The sequence below is a fragment of the Oryzias latipes genome, chromosome 2 (genome assembly GCF_053564925.1).
Source record: "Oryzias latipes strain Hd-rR chromosome 2, Olatipes_Hd-rR_3.1".
Lineage (NCBI taxonomy): Eukaryota > Metazoa > Chordata > Actinopteri > Beloniformes > Adrianichthyidae > Oryzias > Oryzias latipes.
Window position 1 is genome coordinate 13,835,487 of NC_136238.1, and position 19,889 is coordinate 13,855,375.

Here is a 19,889-nt window from a genome sequence, read left to right on the forward strand (position 1 = left end):
ATTATATACGTTTTCCGACTTGATCGATTTTGAAGTGGCGACAATTGATGACGTAATCATCATTGGACAGTGTTTTCTTGTGCTATAGAAGATTTTTTGTTTTCTTTTGAAGCGTTGTTCTAAAAAAAAAAAAATAGCTGCATTTTGACTACATATTATAAAATGTAAGTAAGAACCTACTTGGAATGTAATACAATCTGTAAACTACGGTACACGATTGTCTACGTTCCAATTGTGATTTCTGACTGTTAGTTAGCCGCGCTAGCTTAACTTTAAAGACCAAGTTGATGCAGTTATTTTGTAATTAAATTACGTTTTTGATGTTTTGGGTTGCTTTCAGGGCTGACTACTGGAAGTCACAACCAAGAAAATTCTGCCAATATTGCAAATGCTGGATTGCCGACAATAAGCCGGTGAGTATGACAGTCCACGCTGAGAATTACAGTACACCATTGATATTTTTCAGTCCGATATTGTTTGTTCCGCAGAGCATCGAGTTCCACGAGAGAGGCAAGAATCACAAAGAAAATGTGGCAGCAAAAATATCAGAGGTACGAAAAATAATGCTGATTTTCTTAACGTGTTAAAACATACACTGCAAAATGCCTATATGGCCTAGAGAGGAAATTCATGTCAATTATAGTCAACATCTGACCTTTATTTTGGAGGGGGGAAAGCTCTTTCAAAGCTATAGACCAGAAATCTATAGGTCTATATAAATTCGTATAGGGTTTATATATAAATTCATATAGGTCTATAGGGGTCAGACCTGAGGCTCCATAGAAACATCTTTTATTGTGTGTGGCTTTAAAAAAATGCACACAATTTAATTAAATAATGAGAAGTTAAGTTTGAGCCTTTCATTAAATTTTCAACATGTCAGATAACTGTGCAAAAGGATGGAAAAAGTTTTATCTACTGTCTATCCATCTATAATAATAGAAAATGTCATCTTTGACTTTTTTTTTTATTGAAGTAAATCTGCCATAACAGGAGGATCTTATTTGAGACCAGGTGGATTTTTTTTGGAAAGGAACTTGGATGTGCTGCTGGTAAAAGTAAAAAAAATAAATAAAAGTAAAGTTGTTGTTTGTAGAAGAAGATAACCCTGTTATTATTCAACTATTGTATTTAAAAACTGGATATATATTTTTTAACATAGAGTGGGACTTTGCAGCTCTTGCTGGGTTTTGGTCAGTAAAGAACTGAACCAAATGGCTCTTTTAGCGTTAAATGTTGCAGAACTACGAGAGTATACTAGTCAACTTAAGTAGATTATAGTATACTACGAAATATTTTTCTTTCCATAGATGAAACTCCAAAATGCCAGTTTTCCATTTAAACCTAAAAAGTCACCTAAACTTTTAACTTCTTAATTACATAAGATAGGATTTCTTTTAGGCTAAAAATGAGCACCCATGTAAGATTTTTGTTTCTTGATAAATTCTTTAACTGAAATTAGATTTTATTAATTGGCGTTTCAAATATTTAAGAAAATGTTCTCCCACATACAGTAATGCAATAACGTTGCCAGGTTGGTGGCAATCAAGCCGTTTTTTCTATGTTTTTAACCTATTTTATATACTAGTAGCCTTCAGACTCTAACATGATAAACTACTTTGTCACATTCTTATATAGAGTAGTTAAACGTATTTATATAGCAGTCATTGTGTAATCGTTCACACACTGTGTAGCATTTAACGTTCTCTGCTGCCGCCATGGCTTCTGCCCGTTTATCAGCACGCAATTTCTTTTGTTCAGCTAAAAAAATCATTCAAAACATTTTACTGTCTGATGCTCATAGATTACAAAAGGATTACAAAAGCAATTAAAAATGAAAACTCAAAAACTATCCAAAAAATAGAACCAAGACGCAGAGATTAAATACAAAAAAAGGTGATTTATATGATAAAAATATCTAAAAAAAGATTATTATCAAAAACCTTAAAGAAAAAAAGAAAATTGATACCAAAAGAACATCTAAATACTATTATTCTGAGAAGTGGACCAAAGAAAGTACTCATCCAAAATATTTCATCAAAGAAGAAAAAGAAATGTACCGAAAGGAGAACATAACAAATCATTTTAAATAACTTTTTTCAAAAATAAATTTCAAATTTCACATCCAAAGACATTAGGAAATATAACAAATATGTGCAATATTTCTTGTTTTTCGTCTTTATTCCATTTTTCCTTTTAACATACATGTCAGAAATAAAATATTATCCGCTGTTTATCTTTTACTACGTCTCATGATTACGTGCGGGTCAAAACTTGGCAAGCGGTGCACCAACTGCGCCTGCTGTGACCTGTAGATTAGCCCAAACATCATTCAGGCTTTTTACATGTAAACAGGCCACCCGGAAGCTGATCAAAACTAAAACGCACAACCTTCATGCTTCCAAATGTTGCTCCAAGCTTCTTCTTCTTTTTTCTAATTCTTTTTTTTCACAGCTTTATTCCAATATATGAAAGACTTGTCTTATTATTCCTGTTGGGCACAAAACGCTCACATTGATTTCTCTTCCATGATCAATTTTTAAACAGTTGGCACTTTCCGTGTTTTGAAGAGGACGCTACCCACACGTCACTACCAAATCCGAGTCCCTGATTGGTCAAAGTTCAACTGGTTGAACTTTTAGCGCACTTCAATGGCTGCATTTTTTTTTATTTTTTTTGTACAAAGAGCCAGAAAATGGGTTCTTGAACGTGGAAGCCCGAAACGCGCGTGAACGTGCGTTTACGTCGATTTTTTCATTGGAAGTTGTGGCTTGAACATTAGAGGGCTTAGAAGCTCTGGCACCCGTTTCAGGACTGGCGGTAGAGATAAGCTGCAGACAGAGCCAGGATGGTTCGCTGCTGCCACTCGGCCTCACCCTATCTGTCTGGCTGCAGATCAAAAAGAAGAGCATCCAAAAGGCAAAGCAAGAGGAGCGCATGTCCAAACAGTTTGCAGCCATGGAGGAGGCAGCCGTCAAGGCCTACGAGGAAGATCTGAAGAGGATGGAGAGGGAATCCCAAGGTGGGTCATTTCATCCAAGAGCTGTTTGAAAAACACCGCTAGACCCAATCGAAGTGGTTTTGTTGTCGTTTTTTTTTAGGATTCAGTTACCCGGTCAAAGCACCCACTTCGCAGCCGCAGCCTTTGGTAATGCCACCTAAAGCAGCGCCGCAACATCAGCCCAGAAAACAGCAAAAGAAAAAAGAAAAAATGAGCAGGAAACCCAGAGAGCAGCCCACAGCACGAGTTTGGGTGGAGGGATTCGCAGAGAATGGACACATGTATTATTATAACACAATAACTGGAGGTGGGATACGCTGGATTATGGAAGATCTTGTTTGTTCTGTATTGTGGTTTTTTTCATGTTTTTTATTTTATTTTACAGAATCTCAGTGGGAGAAACCAGCTGATCCCCCAGGAGAACCTTCAACTTTTGTCCCGCCTGAGGTTTCACATATTATTTGTAGTTTTTGGTTTCATATGAAGACTTTTTTTCTGTTTGTTTTTTTTACGTTTGTGATATGTTTTTAGAGATCTTTCAGTTCTGCTTGGATGCCAGCTGTTAGTCCCGAAGGCTTCACGTACTACTACAACCCAGAAACTGGAGGTAGACTGATTTTATAAAGCTGTTTTACAGAGAGTCAGATCATAAGAATGAAGATTTATTTTTATTTTTCTTATCATGTCAGAGTCCAGCTGGGAAAAGCCTGCAGATTTCTCCTCTGGTGATCCGTCTGGAGCAAACAAAACGGAGGAGGAGAGCAAAGAGGAGCCTTTGGCCCCCCAGCCGGAGCCACTTTCTGGAGGGGCGGAAAGCTCCAACGGAGCAAATCAGGAGGAGGCACGGGTCCCAGAAGAAGCCAGCCAGCAGTCAACAGTCCCAAAGATCAGTTTCAGGGTGAGATGAAGGGGAAACTAGGCAGATGGTTTTTTTCCCCAATTTGTTTTTTTTTTTGCTTTATTTTGTTTGTTTTTTAGAAGAGAAAAGCTGAACCTGAGCCCACCGAAAAGGAGGAAGAGGATAAAGTCGACGACGATGGTCCTAAGGAGGAAGAAAAAGAGATCAAACAAGAGGAAGAGGCGAAAGCCACAACAGCTGAAGCTGAGAAGATAGAAGAGAAGGCGACGCCAGTACAGGCGCCAGTCCAGACGCAACCCAGAAGACGGAGAGCTGCTAATCCATATGGGGCCTGGGAAAAGGTCAAGCAGGAAAAGGACCCGTAGTAAGTGTCTTTTCTATAAGGGCAGTTTGGAAGACAGATCGTGAGTTGAAGTGCCACTCTGATGAAAATGGTGTTTTTGACACGTTCTTCTGGCATTTTATTCAAATCGTTGTGAATCAGGAGCAGACGAAAAAATGCCGTCAGAAAAAGATCGTAGAAATTATACCAGGCGCACCAAATCCATGCACGCCTTCAAACAGATGGGTGATGTGAAGCGCTCCGCACCAACAAGTGAAATTTCTAATGAACTACTGTCGCTCTGCAGAGACTATGTCCTAGAACAGTGTTTTTCAACCAGTGTGCCGTGGGAGATGGTCAAGTGTGCCGTGGAGAAATTGCCCTCATTAATCATTCACTGATCTAAAAACATTTTCCATCTCCAGGATATCAGCTCTTTGTTCATCCAAACAGGCCCTGATAAAACACTGAGTAGTTAGGAATATGAAAGATCTTAAAATTACTTTTTCTTTGTGTTTATTTAATTCTATTAAAGACATTTTGATAAGGATTACGTTACCGCGATTTACCTGCAGCTATGACAGTTTGCGGAAAAGTCCCGTCCCTTTAACTGTCTCCACCAATCATTCTTGAAGGCTTAATCACATGTCATCAGTCTGACCGATCAGAAGTGCTTAAAGTCTTCACTTCCTTGTTCTTAATTCTGCTGATAAAGTCGCTCAGTTCTAACAGAAATACCAGCTAAAGCTCTTCTTTAGCGGTGTAGCTTTCCACAGAGTCCGGTGTCAGACCGTGGAACAAGTGGACAATACAATAAATCTCAGAGACGCCAGTCTTTCTGCAAGTTTTCGGCACTTTTCACACTACATCTCCCATGATGCATTGGCTTAAAGAGCCAGTGTCCCAGCGCACAATGAGTTGTCCTTGCGAAACGCCTTGAAACCCCAACAAACAAACAGTTTCTAAATTATTCTAATTTAACTTTCATTTCATCTCTTAGAAAAAACAGCCGCAACTTCCTGCTTTTCCGGCCACAATTATCACAAAAATACACGTGAGATTGCGGGCGGACGGTTGGGGGGGGGGCTGTCGATCAATACAGACCATGAATTTCTGTTTGTTTTTTTGTTTTTTTGGATGCTGGTGTGCCGCGGGATTTTTGTCAAGGTTAAAGTGTGCCGTGGCTCAAAAAAGGTTGAAAAACACAGTCCTAGAAAACAATAAAGGTTTTTAAATATTGACTAAAAACAGCATAATCATGATTAAAAGACCACCAGGAACGCTTTGACAATGGATCGAGAGATGATCGGAGTGGAACTTGACGTCTCTCTTTTTCCTCTGCAGTGCTAATGTGGACCTACAGCTGCCACAGGTGGAGGCGAGCACGGCCAGCGCTCCAACCGAACTCCCCCCAGAGCCCAAGCCGAAGTTCAAGGAGCGCATCATCACTTCCCTCGGGGAAGAAGGCGGACCCGCTTCGTTTAGGAAACCCAAATCACAGAACGGCAAATCCAGGAGCCTCAGACAGAGAGACGAAGACGACTGAAAACTTCAGATTGAGACTTTATACACAAATAAAACTTGTTTTTTTTTATATGTTGATCCATTTAATTCACATATTTATTTGTGAAATCTAAAGTTTAAACCCTGCTTAACCAGAACCATTGAAATTAGGCCATTTTTTTAACAAATAAGAGAATTTTTGTAATTGTTTTTTCTTCTTCAGATTTCTGTCATTTAGATACAGCTTCGTATTTTCTTAACTTTTAGTTTTATTTACATAAAGTGCTTTGCCAATAAAGAGCAGTAAAAACACATTTTCCTAATTACAGATGTGTATCTTTTTAGCCACATCTTTCTATCATGTTTGTTAATGAAAAAAAGCTTTTGTCTGAGAAGGGGGAAAAAGGTTGGCACATGCATGCAGGGCGTGATGTAAATTTGGGTAAAAGGGTCTATTAAACTGATATCAAGTATTAAAAGTAGTTTTATTAAAGAACTTGGCAGAAAATTCACCTTTTTGTACATAATTTAGGTGTTTATAAACCACAAACTTCAATTTTTATGATAAAAATCAAAGCTTTTTCTCACATTAGTTGCAAAAATGTTTATGAGTGTCCAGGGAACAAATACACCTCATTTACCCCCCTCGCTCAAATTTGAATGAGATTTAACTGTAAAATAAATAAATCATCAACAAATTTTGCATTCTTTCAATACAACAAATACATTTTCAGAAAATTATATAATAGATGAGTTATTCCCACCAAAAATTAGCTAAATTTTTCCCAAAAGCGTTTTGGAGATTTCACGGAAGCCGCCATTTTTTAAAGTCCTTCTACTGCCCCTAGTGGAATGATAATGCACTGCAGGATAGAAAACATGGATTCAATTATAAGCATGGGTTTAGTAAGGAAAGTTTGGATCATGGTAATCCAAAAAAGGTCTCAGAAATTTCAAATATGATACAAATAAAGTGTCTTCTTTATGCAGAACTTTCATTCTCTCGCAGTTTTATTGAGAAAACTCCCAAACACAGAATATGTACAAGTTTTATTTTGAAAAATGAAAATGTGATGTGTTTTCGTAATAAGTTAAGTTTATCAGCAGGACAAATGATTTTACCAGTCGATAAAGGGATGTGGTGTCAGTCCGCAGACTGTCCCGACTCAGATTGGGACAGAGTCCTGCTGTCCACCACCTCCAGGAGAGCCTCTCGCTCTACATGTTCAAGAAGGTCGGCAATCAGTTCGTCAAGCTCCTCCCCTCCTTTCATGAACTCCTGATCCCAGAGAGGTTCAAAAAAAGAAAGTCATTTTTAATAAGAAAAAAAAAGGCAAGGATACTTAAAAAAGCAGGTTTTAAAGGATTCTTACTTTGATGTCTCTGGTGGAATATCCAGTACGGTGATCGGTGACGCGATCCTGGCTGAAGTTGTAGGTTCGAATCCTCTCAGACTGAGATCGTGTCCCCACCTGTCTCAACACGTGGGAATTTAAAACCACAGGACTTAAATAGCTAAGTGAGCAATTCCTATATAAAGCATCCCTTACCTGCTGCTTTCTTGCCGTGTGCCTCTGCTCTGTCTCTTTACCCATCATGCTTTGGTAGAGTCTGACCCTCAACATCTGCATGGCGGTCTCCCTGTTTTGCAGCTGAGAGCGCGTCTGCTGACACTCAGCAGTAATCCCTGTTTAGGCAATAGTCAAAACCAATTTTTTTTTTTAAAAGAATCCACAAAATGAAAACGGAGCGGCTAAAACAACGCTTCAACCCAGACTTTTACCCGTTGGAAGATGAACGATTCGCACCGCGCTGTCTGTTGTGTTGACGCTTTGGCCTCCAGCTCCTCGAGATCTGAAGGTGTCGACTCGAAGATCCTTCGGCTCTATATGAAGGTTGAGCTACAAACGACAGATAGCTTGTTAACGCGAGCCGACAAACACATGGAGATCATAAAGCAGAAGACGTCGGTTACGTCTTTCGGCTGTGGCAAAACGATGACGGTCATGGTTCCCGTGTGGATACGCTGCATCCTGGAGGACAGGCCCACCTCCGGGATCCTTTGCACCCTGTGCGTTCCTCCTTCATGCTTCAGGTGTCTGTACACGCTCTCGCCCGCTATCCTGACCGCCGCGTGGTGCAGTCCACCTGAGGGCAGACAGATCATGCAGCGTCCTTCAAATCTTTACCACAAATTCACACAAAAAGCGAAAAGATTTGTAGCTTCAAAACATCAATAGATTGGTAAAAAAATCCTCATTTTGAGTCCATAACTTACTCACCATACTCAGCAGGTGTGTAGTTCAAAAGCTTAAAGTCCCAGTTTTTATAGCAGGCAAAACCCTGGTACATGTCGAACATCTCTCTGGTGAACTGCTGACAGATGTCGCCTGAAACGAGAGATAAAAAGAAAATAATCGAGCTGATGATCTACTGAATCCACCCGACTTTAGTTCAGTTTCTGACTGATTAATTAAAACTTTAGGTCCTAAACTAGAGCTCTGCAACCTGATGCTCTGAGGCCACATGTGGCTGTTTGTACCCCAACGGTTTTTGTAAATATGTGACACATTTATACTTATCCTGATCTACTTGCTGCAACATTGGAATTTCCTGATTGCGGGACGAATAAAGGATTATCTTATCTCTTATTGTGGCTCCCTGCCTGAAAAATATATTTTTAAAATTAGGGGTTACTTAATTAGAATTGATTTGATTTAGATTAGCTAAGTATATACATTTATAGCTAAGGTGCACCAAAAAGTAAGACAAATTATATGGAAAGGCCTCAAGGCCTCGTTGGCTCTACGGTTCCTCCAGGATGAAGAGATTTCAGATATTAAACAAGACTTTGGTAAAGAATCTGACCTTTTCTAAATATAAAGCACATATTATCTTATGCTGCACAACTACGGTTAGCAGCCATGCTGAAGGGGAGTAGCCAAAAAATTCATTTGTGTATATTCTTTACATACTTTTTCTACTGGATCATAAACCAATGAATTCATGCTAACAGCATTAGAAAGAAAAGAAAAAGGTTGACTGCTCACCAAATAGGGGTATAACGGGAGAAAAATGCAGTTTTTGTTCTTGTGTTGTCTAAAATCTTTCATGGTAGTACATTAGCTGTACTGGGGAAGATCCTGTTTGGCAACAGGAAGTCTTATTTTGAAAGGAAGTCAAACAAGCTTCTGTTAAAAGTAAAAAGCAATTTAATATTTTGAGAAAATAATAGCTTCTCTTTAAATTTCTGTTTTGATTCAAGGCAAAAAGAAAATGAATTTATATTTATAATAGAAGTAACAATGGAATAAAAGGGTAAAATAAGACTTTGCAGCTCTCACTAGGTTTTGATCAGAGAGGAACAAAGGCTCTTTTACTTATAAAGGTTGCAGATCCCTGTCCTAAACCAATTGTGTCTAGTAATCACAAACAATTTTCTTGTAGCTATTAATTTAAACTAAAAAAAAAGTGTGGAAATTTCATCAATAAGTTGAGGAATAGATTTACACTAAAAACTACCAGAAAAGCTGTTTTCCACCGAAAAACTACCAGAAATTGTTTAAAGTATTAATATTTTAGCATTAATATAAGAGTAGCTAAATTAATTGTCTTTTTTAGAGCAACCCATTCCTATATTTTCCTGAAAAATATTTCAAACTAGGCCTTTCAAAATAAAGCACAAATTGATCGTTATCGAAATATCAAGCTGTGCAAAATGCATAATGCAAAATATGCCTAAATTTACAATTAAGGGTTACGTTAAATGTGCTAAAACAATCTTATGGCCTTTATGCATTTGACCAATAGGATGGACACCTTTTACACCATGTGGACGAGGGTCATTTGGAGCATCATTTAAGTTATGCTGACTCTTATTTAAATGTAAGTGTTGCAGCAAAATAGTAAATGGTGTTTTTGGTTTCTTTGTTATGAGTTCATGTATCACATTTATATCGTCTTTGCAATATTGATCACCGAATCGTATCGTGCAGCGCTATTTCACACTGGAAATTGGAAAGAAAAATGATCCACTGGTGTGAAAATATCCCCTACCTCCTGTCGTCCGTCCTGATACGACCTCCAGAACCACATCACTTGAATCCAGAGGCTCGGTGGGCACAAGAACTTTGATTAACTGAAAAGAAAACATAACCTGTAAATTGAAGCAGAGGAACCTGACATATCTTGTGTCCTCTGTCCAGATCACAAAGACTTGAGACATCCTCCTTTGCTACATCCATGAACCTCCTCCTTGGTCTTCCTCAAACCTCCGTATCTCCTAAACATCTACCAAGAGTTGTCCCTCTGATGGATTCCTTCCTGATTCTATCCATTAGTCACTTCTAAAGAAAACCCCCATATCTAGAGCTCTGCCTCCTGACTCTTTCTCAGCATTTCTAAAGCAACGACATGGCTGCTCTCCGTTTTCTACACCTTTCCTTTCATTTTTGCTGACACTCTTTTGTCATACATCACACCTGAAGCCTCCCTTCAGCCTGCTTGCATACACCTCCTCACCCCTGTCTCTCTGTTGCTCTGGCCTGTTGACCCGGAGATCTCCACCTTAGATTAGCTACAGGCTCCCCTGTAGCCTCACCATTCCATCTGATTTTTTATTCTCCTCCGTCTTGCTGCGACTGACCTCCATTCCTCTCCTTCCACCTGCCTCACACTACAGATCGGAGTGTCATCTGCAAACATCACGATCCACATTCCAGCCTAACCTCATCGGCCAGTCTGTCCATCAATAAAGCAAATGTAAGTCTGCACTAAATGTATCATGCTTATATTCGATAGTAAAAGAAGAAAAAGGACGATGGCGCTCCAAAGTCACAATGGTACAAAATAATGTGCAAATATTGCAACAGTGCTCATTTCTTAACTAAGCCTCCTCTTCTATTTCCAATAACTGTATTGTGTCCTCTCTTTATTTTTCTGTATTTTTGATCAGTGAGACTCACATCTTTTTTTAAGGACAGGATTCTGCTGGTCATTTGTGTCTCTTCCTCTCTCAGCAGCTGGATCAGATGTTCATCTTCATCTTCAGTGGCAGTTGTACCTGTAGTCAGTGTTGATCAACTTTTCTAGAAGCTTCCATCAAACAAAAATGCTAATTGCAAAAAAGTCTACTTACTGTGCAAGACTGACAGAACCTCTTCGAGATCCTTCTTTGCTTGTTCAGTTCTCTTAAACACATTTGCCAGAGGAACCAGCTCCGCGTGCTTCTTTATGAACGCTTTTCTATCCGATTCGCTCAAGTGTGCATGCTGTAACTTCTGACTTATGTCTGTGTACTCGTCCATGAGCTGCTTGACGTACTTCTGAACTGATTCGTTCTCGTACAAATCTAAAAAGTCGCCGTGACTGAAGCGCTTTGGTGTCACCTCGGAGTGCCTGATGCTAGTCTGCTGCAATAATAACAGTGTCCTCCATCCACCTCTGGATCTTCCGCTACGAGAAATTAAAGTACTGCACAAAGAGCAAACTCGAAAACTGCGAATGATATGCATTTAAATCAAATAATAGGGAAATAATTCCACAAAACTACAGAAACATGTGTTACTAAACAGTTTACAAGCCGCTGACGGAAAGACCGGAAGCAGATCAGAATAAAAGGTGAAATCATGTCGGGAGTTGTAGTTCGAAGCAATGAATGTAGTTTAAAGCTATGAACGTTTGATATATTTGTTATATAATATAATATTTCAATTTCTAAATCACATGTACTTTTACTTTATGAACTAAAACAGAGAAATATGTTCCAAAACCAAGATCCATTTCTGCTAAATATCATCAATTATTTTTTTTAAATGACAAGTATCATATTTGACATAAATAGATATTTTGCGATTTAGAAAACCCTTTCCAAAATTTTATTTACATTTATCCACCAAGACCAGTGGTATAAATTGGTGTTTTTATATTTTAATATGGCGTATACTTGTATTTATTTTTTGAATGAATATTCTTTGACGTTTTAATGAATAAACTTTAGTATATTAAAAATTGTAAAAGGAATTCTAAGCTACTAGCTAAGTAAATCGCATACATAAATATAAATCTATTATAACCGTGAAATTTAGGATTCACAAAACGCTTGTGCACGTTTTTTTTTAAAATGTACCGACATTATAAGTCTTGATTTTACGACGTGTTCCTCTGTTAGCTAACTTATCTGCTAAAATACTTAAGTTTAACACCAACGAGCCGAAAATATGTATGACCTCGAAGAAGGTAAGGTAAAAATAACAAAAAAAGATAAATAATAAATAAACTTGTGTTTTGAGTTTCAGGATACTCATATTTAATTACATTTTTAGCTAACTGCAGCCAATTAGCTAATAAGCGTGTGGATAGTATTAGTGTAATTAAATATTAGCATCCTGAAACAAAAAAACAAAAAAAATAATAAATATATTTATATAAAAATGTCATTAATAATAATTATTAGTATCCTGAAACTTATATTTAGAAAGAGAAAAAAATGTGTGTGTATGTATATATATATATATATATATATATATATATATATATATATATATATATATATATATATATATATATATATATATATATATATATATATATATATACACACACACACACACACACACACACACACACACACACACACACACAATTGGCTGCAGCTAATTGGCCGCAGCTGGCTAAAAATGTAAATATTAATAATCTTTAGTATCCTCAAACTCAAAATATATATTTACAGTAAAAGTCTGTTTTCAGGATAATAATTAGTTGTTTTTTTAAATGCAGATTCTTAATGCTTTGTGAATTTTCTTTACCTATGAATGTTTAATGTTTATTAGATATTACAAATTAAACTCCTACTATATTGTAATGTTTTTCTTTCTTTTTTTTCTTTCCTTTTTTTGGTAAGGTTTTGAAGGAAACCTGGAGCTTTCCTTATCCAAAGCTATGGAGGATGTCAGTCAGCATAGCTTTACTCAGGAGAAGGCTCTCAGGGAGAAGCAGAGGACCTTCAGCTCCCTACAGGTACAGCTCTTAAAACATTTTCCATCTTCTTTTACTTTATAAGTTGTTGTTTTTTTCTTTTCCAGGCAACTCTTTCATACATTGAGAACAAATGTGACACAGCAGAACAGGAGCTTGGATCTAAAGTAAGGGAAATCCTGATGCTAGAAGGTGAGGTGGTGCACCTGAACCGGCAGGCGACCGCTCTGTACGACCGCAGTGAATCCATCAATCGGGAAATCACAGAGCTACAGATCCAAATATGTACCGAAGAGGAGAATGCTCACCTGGCGCTGGCCAGGTTTAATACTTACCGAAACAAGATGGAGTGTCACCGTGAAGCGGTTTTTAGTGCTGCGAGGTGCACAGAGGTCCAAGAGGAGTATGACAGGAAGAAGGAAAGGATCAGGAGTATGAGGGAGAAGAGAGACCAGCTGAGGGAGGATTTGAGGGATCCAAATGGAAATGCAGTACTGATGGCAAAGGTGGTATAACATTTTTGGTCAGCACCTTATTGTTGCTGGTTTGTTTCCAGAATTTTGCTAAACCCTGTCAGTTTCTGGCATTATTTGCAGAAAGAGACTGATGCTTTGAGGAGGGAGGTCTCTGAGAGGAGGACCACTGCAGCTGAGATGAGAGAACACCTGAAACGAGAGCAGGAGACCCATGAAAACTTGAAGAAAGAGATAGAGGTACCCACTTTGAAGCGTTTTTATCAATAGATGAGATCCCAAATCTATTTATCAGATTTGAATTCTGCAAAAATCATTCATCTGTGTTTTTCTTTTCAAATAATAACTTTACCGTATTTTCGTGTTTTCTGCTACAGATCCAAAACAGGCGGCATGAAGCCATTGTCAAGCGCCTCCGCTGCCAACTAAGTAGAGCTCAGGCCATCCACAGGTAAAAAAAAATATTTACCCTCAGAGTGCGGTAGCTAGGATAGATTATATTTGACAGTTCAATTCTTTGCACAAAATGCCGTTAAGCCCGTCTGCTTTACTCAGGCACATGTCAGAGGAAATCTACCACCTACAGAGCCATCTAAACGAGCTGAAGAGACAGCAGCCATCCTCGCAGGACTCAGAAGTCATTTAGTTGTCGCAAATTTGTGATTTGAATCAGTTTTGTTATGTTATCTTTGATAGTTTGCTGTTATTTTGATTCAGCAAAGATTTGTTGTTGTTGTTGTTGTTGTTGCCACAGTTTAACAGCTGGGGGCGACATTGTTCACCAAACGAGTGGCTTTTTTTCCACACAAAAAGATGGTAATTGCTTGTTTGTTGTTTGTTTAAAGATAATCAACACACTAAGATGATGCATTCATCATTTTATTGCAATCTCAGCACATAAACAGATTAAGAAAATGAAGGATTAAAACGTCTAATCTGATTTTAGGTCAGGTGAAGACAGAGAACGCCTTCTTGCACAGCAGAGACAAAACAAATAAGTGTGGTGTAGCCGTCGATGAGAAGCTGTTCCACTCAGAACAGCTTGTTCCAGCTTCTGCTCGACTGGGCGCTCTGATGGTTAGGAGATGGCAGTCCCACCATCGGCTAACGAGGGCGTGACCGCGCTTGCTCATCCATACCTCAAACTAATTGAACAATGAAACGTCGCGTGAAGAAATGAGTCCACATCAGATTCCAGCAGCCACTGAGAGGAGCTGTAACCAATACATGCCCTTCATTTACATATTTCTGCTGCATGAGTTGATCATTGTGTGATTGTTTTACACACGAAAGTTATAAAAATAGGAATTTTCTTTACCAAAACAAATGAATTCTGGTGATCATGATCTGATAGCATGATCTTTTTTTAAATAAAACCCAACAAAATAAGATTATATTTTTAGGAAAGAATAAGAGTGCTGTGTCCAAGAAAGTAGCCAAGTTTAAACTCATTTCAAGTTTATCTTTGAAATGAGCTGTGGGAGTTTAATTAGCCAGTCTGTGTCTGTGTCTGACTAGACACCTTTAAAGACCCACTCCAATGAAAATGTGTTTTTTTTCTGGTGTTGGCATTTTTCATATGATGTACAAAGAAAATTAAGCTTAAAATTGTATTTTGAGTATTTCTTTATTGAAATTGTTGCAAATGAGGACCTAACAAAATAAATGCAATTTGTCAAAGAGCTTATTTGTGGCGTAGAAAATAGGCTGCGTGGACCGCGGATGCATCTGCTTGTAGAGGACTAGATTCATGTACGTCTGAGCTGGTATCTGGCTCAAAACTGTACGGCTGGGTGGCTCCAATATTGCTTGTCGTTTTTGTTGCTCCTCTCAAGTTAAGTTGGGGGTGTGAGGGGGCTGGAAGCTAGCAGGAGAACGTGTAAACAGAGAGCTCTCAGCAACGTGGAGCGTAAGGGGGCCTGGCTTGTTCTGTGCCAACGGTCCAACCCACAACTCGGAGTTGAATTTGTAATGAACTGCTCTCAGAATCTATGTCTTAGAAAAATGACGTAAACGACACAAAACGATTATTTTAGCTAAAAACAGTATAATTAAAAGACCACTGGAAACGCTTTTACAACAGATCAAAAGATGATCAACGTGTGCCAAAAAAAACCTCTCATTTTTAGAACATAGTTCCTCCAGAGCGACAGGAAAGAGAAAATCGCCTCTGAGTTGTGGGTTGGACCGTTGGAATGGAACAACCCCACACATTTTTTACATCACAAATACTGATACATTTTTTGTAAATGGCATTTTTTTTGTCTTCTTCTGATTCACGACGATTTAAATAAAAAAAAATTAAAAAAGTTACTCAGAAATGAAATTTTTAGCTAGATTTTTTTTTAAATAGATCCTCCATCAGAAAAAGGCCAGAAAAACATGTGAAAAACAGCAGAAACACCATTTTCATTGGAGTGGGTCTTTGAAGTACAGGTACATACCTGCACCTAATGCACAAAAGATAAGTTTTTGCTTGTTTAAATAGAAATATAACTCATAAGGTCAACTTAAATGCTTTGTCAGTATCCTATAGTGAAAACTTTTGAAGTAAAAAAGAGAGACAGATATGTTTCCTTTATTTCTGTTAAATGGGAGTTTTGTTTTGTAAGACCTAGAGTCTATACAAGCTAAAAAAAGACTTCTATTTTTACTTTACATACATTGACACCAAGACCACAGTCAGAAACCATTGTTTGTCCATTACTACAATACCAACAAACAGATCTCCTTGACCTGTTTCCCTTTCTTTGGCTTTTAGATTAATGGCCGTGCCCTTTAGAAAACGCGCCTGACAAGCTTTCCCGTCAACCGCAGAGTTCATTTATCACTTTGCGCCACAGTGTTATTAAGCAAAGTGCACGCTCCTCTGGAATAAAGCACAACTGTCCAAACAGATAGTGATGGAGGTACAGTAGATACATTTTTCTCGGCGCACACACAGTTCCACCCACATGTTTCTAGTCCCATTTAGTGGCTTGTATGAGTGAAACTGTTCGCATTCTTCTCTTTCAATTAAATACAGTTTTAGCCAGTCGAACATCTAGTAGTCGATTGGAAATTTAGATAACACTATGGTACTTTGGTGTTGCATTTGTATAAATGACAATCCGACTGTGTTATTAACCGTAGAACGCTTTCACTATAAAAAGTTACACCATCACTTTTGTCGGGTAATTTTTACGACATAATATACCCCACAAAAAGTACTTGTCATAAAAAATAGATCAAAACATCAAACACATGATAAATTAGAGTGGTTTTCTTTTAATTTTCAACTGCAGTATGTGTTACAAAATGACAAAGGAAAACATAGTAAGTTCCTAAAAACATGCTCAAAAATTACTGAAGAATTAGGAATTTGAGAACAAAAAATAAGAAAATTAAACTAGAAACTTGGTCTTTGGTCCACCCATTTCTGGTACATGTGAGACTTCCCTGGGGAAGGCACAGACTATTTCACATGCCACATATTGAAATTCATGTAAATAGTTTTGCTCGGGTGAAAATCACCCAGCGATTGTGCTCTAGGGTTAAGTTGGAGAAAAACAGAGGGAGAAAGAAAGATGCACACTTTTCAGGTTTAAGCTTCAGGTTTAATTTGTTTGTGTTTGAATGTTTTGGGTATCTTTGGCTAGATGTCTAGCCAGCTCTGTCTGACAGCACCTTAACCCTTGTGCTATCTTAGTTGACCCCACCCTTACATTGATGTGTTCTCCCTACCATGACAAAGGTGGATAAAGGTGGAAAGATTTCATGTAATCCATGGACACCAGTGAGGTTCACAAATCATTGAAGAAAAAAGGTTCAGCGCACTGTGTAGTGGGTCTAGATGACCCAACGTCCAATGTTGAAGTGCCTAGGATAGCACAAGGGTTGTTACACCATACTTGAAACAAGAAGGCAGAGTCCTCTAGGTGGCAGACCCCCACACATGTACAGCCTTCCATTTCCCATTTGAGGTGCTCAAATTCTAAAACAAGTCCAAAAAGGCCGACCAACTAGTTTTGATATCCTGACTGAGCTCAGATAAAAAAACAACAGTGCAGTTTCCATCCTGGTCACGAACAGCGGACCACTCTCCAGTCCACTCGAGTTTTATAGATTTGTATGTGTTTTCCTGGCATCCAGTGGAGGGTGCTCTGTGAGTATGGGGTCCGGGGGTCTTTACCGAGGGCTGCCCGGTCTCCGTATGACCACAGCAAGAGCTTGGTTCGCATAGGAAGTCGGACCTGTTCCCAGTGCGTGTTGGACTCCATCAAGGTTGCCCTTCATTACCAGTTCTGTTCAAAGTTTTTACGGGCAGAATCTCTGGGCACAGCCAGAGGCCGGAGGGGGTCTAGTTTGGGGACAACAGGATTCCCTTTCTGCTCTTTGCAGATGATGTTATCCTGTTGGATTATTCAGACTACTTCCTGTGTGCGTTGAGTGTAAAGCGGCTGGGATGAGGGTGAAGACCTCCAAGTCTGAGGTAATGGTTTTTGCCTCAAGAAAGGTGGTTTGTCCTCACCGGATGGGTGGAGTGCTCCTGCCCCAGGTAGAGGAGTTCAAGTATTTTGGAATCTAGTTCATGAGTGATGGAAGATTGGAGTGTGAAATCAACAGGCTGATTGGTGTGGCGTTCGCTTTTATGTGGTCGCTTGGCTGTTAAGTTAAGTAAGTAAAGATAGACTTGAAGGCAAGACCCTTTTTTAGCAGTTGATCTTTGTTCCAATACCCTCATTTGGTCATGAGCTCCGAAAGAATGCAGTCCCGAATGCTAGTGGCCAAAATGGGTTTTCTTCTGCAGGGTCAGTGGTTAGCTCGGTCATCCAGAGAGTTTGGTGAAGAGGAACCGCCAGAGTATGGTATAGATTTTAGTTCAGTTTACCTTTTTTTTTTTTGCAGTTTTTCGATATTTTACTGTGATTTTAACCATATGGGTTGGGTTTGTTTAGCAGTTTTTTAATATCTATTTGCATTTTGTTTATTTTTTTGATAGGACGGCGGCTTTAAATGTGCCATAAACCGTTCAAGTTTTATAACTTAACCAAAACATTTTGTATTTTTTCTTGAACAGCTTGAAACGAGTTTTTAGTTTTTATGGAGCTCTTTAATGCAACCTGTTGAAAAGAAAAATCCTAAAACTCAATTTTTTGATTAGCATCACTGTTATTAAGTACTGTTTAATGTAAAGACTGTAAAGGAAGCAACATAAAGCAGTTTTTCAAATTGGAAAATACATTACCAACACCTAAATCTCACAGCGAAATTTTTTTTCTATTAAATGATTTTGGAATAAAAGCTATGCGGTAGATCAATGATGAGGATTTTCCAAAATGTTGGAGCGTTTGCAACCACATCTAATGGGCTAAAACTGCTGTTCCTTTAGGTTGGACTTTATCATTTTGGTTAAACCAATAGTCAATATCTTTAACAGAACTGTTGCAAAAAGCTTGAGTCATGTGATCAGGCTGCAAAACTGGAAAACCGCCTGGTAAAACACATACCCCATAGGTTTGTTCCAAACAGTCCTATAGAAGATCAAAGTCCACCAAAATGCGGACCTGCATCCCTTAGGACTTAGTGACTTCCTGTCATTACAGTGAAGAGTTTTTTGTGAGCACACCAAGTCTGCAGGTGCACACTCCCTGGAAAGTAAACGACCTTCAAGTCAAGACTTCAGAGAATCACCTTCAGAGAAAAACACGAAACCCTCTTCAGGTGCTGTCACTCATCTGCAGATGTGCTAGTTTAGCTTTTTTTATCCTTCTGCTTTTCAACATTGAAGACTCGTGCTCACATGCTCAGACCGCTCATCACAGCACTGCATAGTCCCTCATGAGTTTTCCAAGAAATTGACATTAAATTCCTGGATTGAATCAACGAAAACAATCCGAGTAACTCTATTCTTCGAAGGGATTGCCTTACTCAGAAATTGCGTAATTTTGTTGTTTTCAATCTTTTCTAGAAACTTATCTCAAAAGACATCCTTTAATACCGGAGATGTCGCCAGCGACATTGAAATAACGCATTGACACATCACAACTCTTTGGCTGTTAACGCAATCAATGTGAATCAACTGATTTTGACGCAGAGAAAAGAAAAGCGACTTTTCAATTCGGCTTTGCAACGATATGAAACACTTTACGTATAATGGCACAAAGAAAACCGAAAGAAAAAGTTGATTTTCTCTGCGACGGAATCAGCTGATTTACGTTGATTGCGTTAACATTTCACTAAGTGTTGCATATCAAAGCAAGACTGCTTTTCTCTGCTTCAGAATCCGCTGGAATTACGTTATCTGCGTAAACGGTTAAAGAGTTACGATAGTCAAGAGAAGGTCAATGCTGGAGCTAAAGCTCGGTTTGTTAAAGGTTAATACTGTATTGTTGTACAGTTATGGAAGAAGATAGAAATCTAAGATTCTTTCCTGAACCTAACGAAAGATTTCGAAAGCTTAAACCTAACATTATACCTTCAAGATATCCAGTTTTCTGTTCAACCCTTTAACACCGGACCTTTTAGCTCCATTGTTTACATTCTTTCGACCATCGTAACTCTTCAACTGTTTACGCGATTAATATAATTCCAGAATTCTGAAGTGGGGAAAAGTGGAAAAAAGCTTTGCGTGGACACACATCACTTTACAGTAGCGAAGTGTTTGCGCAAATACTTTTCTCTGCGTCAGAATCAGCTGATTTGCGCGTAAACGGTTTTATTCTGAAGAGCGAGCGTTATTTAGTTGTCGCTGGTGACATCTCCGTTGTTAAAGGG

The 19,889-nt window shown here is 38.5% G+C and overlaps 3 protein-coding genes across 4 annotated transcripts; 2 read left to right on the top strand and 1 right to left on the bottom strand.

Annotated features, from left to right (window-relative positions):
• The first annotated feature begins 23 nt into the window (after positions 1-23).
• Positions 24-5,999, top strand: wbp4 (WW domain binding protein 4). The gene is made up of 10 exons (XM_004066548.4): positions 24-164; positions 341-413; positions 489-551; positions 2,896-3,022; positions 3,102-3,308; positions 3,387-3,448; positions 3,533-3,608; positions 3,691-3,899; positions 3,980-4,224; positions 5,527-5,999. Coding segments are annotated over exons 1-10 (1,266 nt in total). The 5' UTR covers positions 24-162; the 3' UTR covers positions 5,729-5,999.
• Positions 6,000-6,722: 723 nt separating this feature from the next.
• On the bottom strand, positions 6,723-11,308 carry mtrf1 (mitochondrial translational release factor 1). Its single transcript, XM_004066547.5, has 9 exons — positions 10,823-11,308; positions 10,650-10,747; positions 9,742-9,823; positions 7,968-8,075; positions 7,661-7,833; positions 7,469-7,586; positions 7,236-7,372; positions 7,059-7,157; positions 6,723-6,964 (listed from the first exon to the last, which is right to left on the bottom strand). Exons 1-9 carry the CDS (start codon positions 11,196-11,198, stop codon positions 6,830-6,832), a joined length of 1,326 nt encoding a protein of 441 aa, XP_004066595.1. The 5' UTR covers positions 11,199-11,308; the 3' UTR covers positions 6,723-6,829.
• Positions 11,309-11,510: 202 nt separating this feature from the next.
• On the top strand, positions 11,511-14,335 carry ccdc122 (coiled-coil domain containing 122). Of its 2 annotated transcripts, none has more exons than XM_004066546.5 (6): positions 11,511-11,922; positions 12,587-12,702; positions 12,768-13,166; positions 13,257-13,373; positions 13,511-13,584; positions 13,689-14,335. In XM_004066546.5, the coding sequence occupies exons 1-6, from the start codon at positions 11,904-11,906 to the stop codon at positions 13,777-13,779; spliced, it is 816 nt and encodes a 271-aa protein (XP_004066594.2). In that variant the 5' UTR covers positions 11,511-11,903; the 3' UTR covers positions 13,780-14,335. The 2 variants fall into 2 exon arrangements, with proteins under 2 accessions (XP_004066594.2, XP_078788950.1); XM_078932824.1 differs by having other exon boundaries at positions 13,671-13,918.
• Positions 14,336-19,889: the final 5,554 nt, after the last annotated feature.